Source organism: Rhea americana, unplaced genomic scaffold, assembly GCF_003343005.1.
Source record: "Rhea americana isolate MKP2758 unplaced genomic scaffold, rheAme1 scaffold_1146, whole genome shotgun sequence".
NCBI classification, from domain to species: Eukaryota; Metazoa; Chordata; class Aves; order Rheiformes; family Rheidae; genus Rhea; species Rhea americana.
This window is the reverse complement of record NW_028185202.1, coordinates 1-5157: the sequence shown is the minus strand read 5'-3', so window position 1 is coordinate 5157 and position 5157 is coordinate 1. Positions and strand designations below refer to the sequence as shown.

Below are 5157 nucleotides of genomic sequence, written 5' to 3'. Positions count from 1 at the left end.
GGGGGTCGGGGGGGGCAGGACGCCTGGGCCCCTCTGGAGGGGGGCTGGGGAGGGGCCTGGGATGTCTGGGAGCTTCGAGTCCCCCAAGGTGGTGGTGGGGGGGAGTCGGGGGCAGAGGGCTCTCAGCCGTGGTGGCCTGGGCAGGGGCAGAGCCGCCCCCCAGCCCTGCGCTTTGTGCCCCGCAGGAGCGCGCTCGGAGCCGTCGCCGCCATGAACTGCCGCGCGGAGGTGCTGGAGGTGTCGGTGGAGGGCCGGCAGGTGGAGGAGGCCATGCTGGCCGTGCTGCACACCGTCCTGCTCCACCGCAGCACCGGCAAGTTCCACTACAAGAAGGAGGGCACCTACTCCATCGGCACCGTGGGCACCCAGGACGTGGACTGCGACTTCATCGACTTCGCCTACGTGCGCGTCTCCTCTGAGGAGCTGGACCGGGCCCTGCGCAAGGCCGTTGGGGAGTTCAAGGTAACGCGCGCTCGGGCACCTGCCCCGAGCGCYCCAGGGACGTCCTGGGGTGCGGCTGAGCAGCGGGGAGGGGAGCTGGCGAGCCGGCAGGGTCTGCTGAGCCAGCTGCACGTGGGCTGTGCCTTGTCCTTGCCATCAGGTCGTCCCCCTTGACCATCTTCACGGTGTCCYGGCTACGCGTTGGCTTGGAGCTGCGTGTTGCTGGCGTGAGCTCCTTGTTGTTCCCTCCGCGAGGCCGCGGCCCCCCTGAGCAGGCCTGTGCGCTCTCTCGGCAGGATGCGCTGCGCAGCTCGGGCAGCGACGGCATGGGGCAGATCTCCCTGGAGTTCTACCAGAAGAAGAAGTCGCGCTGGCCCTTCTCCGACGAGTGCATCCCCTGGGAGCTGTGGACCATCAAGGTGAACGTGGTGAACCTGGCCAATGAACAGGAGAGGCAGATCTGCCGGGAGAAGGTGGGTGAGAAGCTGTGCGAGAAGATCATCAACATCGTCGAGGTGATGAACCGCCACGAATACCTGCCCAAGATGCCCACCCAGTCAGAGGTGGACAACGTCTTCGACACCAGCCTGAAGGACGTGCAACCCTACCTGTACAAGATCTCCTACCAGATCACGGACTCCCTGGGCACCTCGGTCACCACCACCATGCGGCGGCTCATCAAGGACACGCTGGCTCTGTAGAGCTGGGTGCTGGGACAGGCACTGCTGAAGCAACTTTCCTCCTACATGGCTGGTGGGGAGCGTCACCTCCCCACAGCTCTTTGGGCCAGAGTCTCTGTTTAGATCCTTCTYCCCCCTCTAAAAAGCCTCTGCGAGGAGCTGAACTTGGCCTATCCCTTAACTGTGGGTTGCCGCTGGTTTGGGGCAAGCGCCCCGCTGCGTTGGCCAAGGCAGCYTGCCCTTGCCCTCGTCCTGTGGAACTGGCTCCGAGGTCTGCGTCCTGCGTCGGATGAGCCGCCGCGAGCTCCCTGGGGCAGGACCTGCTGCTCGGCACGTGTGGCCCCGCACGTCCCGGGGAGGGTGCAGCGCTCGAGAAGGCGATGGTCAGAGGGGAGGGGAGGTGCCTGTGCCTTGTCCCGTCCCTGCCTGTAGCTCTTCCCTTTCCGTTTGGAGTAGGACTTTGGGAGCTGGAGCTGGGTGTTTTGGAGATGCTGCACTAAACCGACCTGCGCGTTCCCCGCAGCTCTGCCTGGCGTGGGCAGCACGAACCAGGACCCTCGCTGCCACGCGTCCTTGCCCCAGTCATGAGTGAGCGAAGCACCCGAGTCTTATCTGGTGGCACTGTCCCGTCCCTGGGGCTGAGGTGCTTCCCTTCCGGGCCTGCAGAAGGGCTTGTGGGCTTCCTCTGGGACAGTAATAAAGTTATTTCCAGGTGGGAGCCTCATCCCTTTTTTGCCGGAGTCGCCTCATGTCCTGGGTGTTGCTGGGGGCTGGGGCAGGCGTCCACGGGATGGGGAGGAGACGGGCGATGAGGCTGAGCTGAGAGGGGCCTGGCGGCGTGTCCGTGGGGCCGTGGCRGGGTGGGCTTGGCGATATCCCGCTGCCGGAGCGCAGCTGCGGGCACGCGAGGGAGGGGGGCGTGGGGTCAGATGCGGGGCGGCAACCCCCGGCTGCTTTCCTGCAGAAAAAGCCCCAGTTGCCCACCCGAGGAGCCCCTTCGGCTCCTCTGCTGCCGGGGGTGCCCGTGGGGCCTGGCCCCCTCGCTGAGATGCCGCCAGCCCCCCGGGCAGGCTGCTCCCTGGAGCAAGGGGGGCCCCGCGGGCGGCTAAGACTCGCCGGGCTGCGCGAGGACGGTGCCTGACATCACTTAAACCCTCCCCGTCTGTCGCTGACCCGCAGCTGCCTCCCTGCGCGCTGCCACTTCGCTCCGAGCAGCCCCCGAGGAGGAGGAGGAGGAGGAGGATGAACAGCACCGCGGCGGCCCCCTCCCCGCGGACGGTGGAGGCTGCGGTCAGCGCCTGCTGCTCGCTGGCCACCGCCGACGGGGCGGCCCGCGGCGACCCCGGCAGCCAGCCCCTCGCCAAGGCGGTCCAGATCGCCGTCCTCTGCGTGCTCTGCCTCACCGTCGCCTTCGGCATCTTCTTCCTCGGCTGCAACCTGCTCGTCAAGTTGGAGAGCCTGGTGGCCCAGCTGGCGCAGGAGCGGCGGGCCTCCCGCGACGCCGACGTGGTGGCCGAAGGCACCTAGCGCCGGGGGGGGGCCGGAGGGAGACGGAGCCAGATGGGAGGAGAGCCGCGTCTTTGCGAGGAGCGTCCCTGCTCCCGGCGCTGATCCGCGCTGAGCCTCGAGCAGACTGCGCGCGGGGGCCCTGGGGGGCCGCCCCCCTCCCGGCTCCTTGTGCGGACGCATTAAAAGGCAACGGGTGCCAGCGGAGCTGCTGTGGGGCTGGCGGGGGGACACGATGGGAGGTCAGGGCACCCCGAAAAGCCGCGGGCACAGCCCTCCCGCCGGGCCCCAGCGTCCGGCCCCGTCGCCGTGCCGCRGTCCCCGGCGTCGCGGGGAGGGGGCTCATCCTGGGGGACGATCGCTTCTGCGTTGGGCCGGGCACCGCTCCGGCCCTGGGGACCCCGAATCGCTCCCCCCCCCCCCGCCTGGGTCGCTGGACACCCCCGAGCGGGCGCTGCCGCCCCGGCTGGCGTCCGCGGGGCCCTGAGCCGCGGCGCGGGGGCTTGGCGGCGCCGCTAATCCCGCCAAGAGGATTAAGGGAAACTTTTATTCCCTGTTTTACAGCTAATCCCTGCGGGCTGCTGGCGGGGCATCGGCTTCTCGCGGCTTGGGAGGGGACGGGAGCCGCATCCTGCCGCTCGGCGCCCCGTGTGCTCTGCTCCGGGGGTGCCAGGGCTGGATCTGGCCCCTCCGAGCCCATTCTGCTCTGCCCTCCCAGYGCTGAGGCTGCACCCCGCACCCCTTCCGCTCTGCTCCCAGGGATCCGGGCCCCTTCCGCTCTGCTCTCAGGGATGCCAGGGCTGGATCCGGGCTCTTTCCGCCCGCTTTGCTCTGCTCTCAGGGGTACCAGGGCCAGATTCAGTCCCTTTTGCTCTGCTCTCAGGGGTACCAGGGCCAGATTCAGTCCTTTTTGCTCTGCTCTCAGGGATGCCAGGGCCGGATCCGGCCCCGTATCAGCCCCCTTTGCTCTGCTCTCAGGGATACCAGGGCTGGATGTGCCCCCCCCCCCCAATTTGGCTCTGCACACGGAGCTCCCCGGGCCGGATCCGGCCCCTGTGAGCTGCTTTTCCTCTGCTCCCGGCCGTGCCGCGGCTGGATCCTGCCCCTTCGCCCGCCCCACGGGCGGAGCCCGCCGCCCCCCCGGCCGCGGCCGCAGGCGGCTGCAGCGGGGCCGGCGCTGAGCGAGCGCACCCGCGTGGCCCCCAGCCCGCCGGGGCGGCTCCACGCGCGCGCGCTCCCTGCGGCACCCCGTACGCGGGGGGCCCCGTCGCCCGGCCCCCGCGGCTCGGCTCGGCTCGGCTCGGCTCGCCCCCGGCGCAGAGAGGGATGCGCGGGGCCGGGCTGCGTAAAAGACTCCGTGTATTTCCCATGTACAAAACGTTACCCCTCGCTGCGACCGCGGCGGGGGGCCGGGGGGCCGGGGAGGGGGCCGGGGCAGGCGGCCGCCCTGCCGCACCCCCTCCCCGCCCCGGCTTTGGTCCCTTTTTCTTTTTTCTTTTTGGCAATTAGTGTTCACATCAGTGGTCAAAGTGCCGAGCGGGGGCTCGGGCTGAGCCCGGCTGCTCCCGCAGACGTTTCCCTGCCGCCGGCTGCCGGCTTCGGATCCGGCCTCCGCCGCAGGAAGGTTCGGGAGCCGCCGGGGCCGCATGGGACCGCGAGTCCCTCCGGGCCGGGGGGCCGCCGTCGCCGAGCCCGCGCGGCCGGGGCGGGCGGCTAGCGGCGGGCGCACCGGCGGGCTGCGGGGCGGAAAGGAGGGCGTGAGAGCGGGACCCGCGCCGGCGCCGGGGCCCGGGCACGCTGCCGGGTGCTTCCGTTCCTGCAGCAGCTCCGGGGCCTTCCCGGGCTGAGCCGAGACCCTCGGGCCGCCCCGCTGGCCCCTCGCAGACTTACGCCGAGCGCGTCCCCAGCGCCGCGGGCAGCTCGGTGCCGTTCATCCGCTCCTCGGATCCCAAACTGGGACCCGGCACTGCACCGGGACCCCATGCTGGGAGCCCAAATTGCACCAAGAGTCCATGCTGGGACTCCGCATCGCATCAGGACCCCCATGTTGGGGCCCAGCTCTGCACCAGGACCCCACGCTGCAGCCCGAATTGCACCAGGACCCAGCTCTGCACCAGGACCCCATGCTGCAGCCCGAATTGCTCCAGCACCCAGCTCTGCACCAGGACCCAGCTCTGCACCAGGACCCCACGCTGCAGCCTGAATTGCACCAGGACCCAGATCTGCACCAGGACCCAGCTCTGCACCAGGACCCCACGCTGCAGCCCGAATTGCACCAGGACCCAGCTCTGCACCAGGACCCCACGCTGCAGCCCGAATTGCACCAGGACCCAGATCTGCACCAGGACCCAGCTCTGCACCGGGACCCCACACTGCAGCCCGAATTGCTCCAGGACCCAGCACTGCACCAGCACCCAGCTCTGCACCAGGACCCAGCTCTGCACCAGGACCCCACACTGCAGCCTGAATTGCACCAGCACCCAGCTCTGCACCAGGACCCAGCTCTGCACCAGGACCCCACGCTGCAGCC

The 5157-nt window shown here is 69.9% G+C and overlaps 1 protein-coding gene and 1 long non-coding RNA gene across 2 annotated transcripts; one reads left to right on the top strand and one right to left on the bottom strand.

Annotated features, from left to right (window-relative positions):
- The first annotated feature begins 110 nt into the window (after window positions 1-110).
- ATG101 (autophagy related 101) lies at window positions 111-1845 on the top strand. The gene is made up of 2 exons (XM_085316960.1): window positions 111-462; window positions 738-1845. Exons 1-2 carry the CDS (start codon window positions 211-213, stop codon window positions 1140-1142), a joined length of 657 nt encoding a protein of 218 aa, XP_085173086.1. The 5' UTR covers window positions 111-210; the 3' UTR covers window positions 1143-1845.
- Window positions 1846-3969: 2124 nt separating this feature from the next.
- On the bottom strand, window positions 3970-5151 carry LOC146600838 (uncharacterized). The gene is made up of 2 exons (XR_014897300.1): window positions 4999-5151; window positions 3970-4705 (listed from the first exon to the last, which is right to left on the bottom strand). It is a non-coding gene; the product is annotated as an uncharacterized LOC146600838 (long non-coding RNA).
- Window positions 5152-5157: the final 6 nt, after the last annotated feature.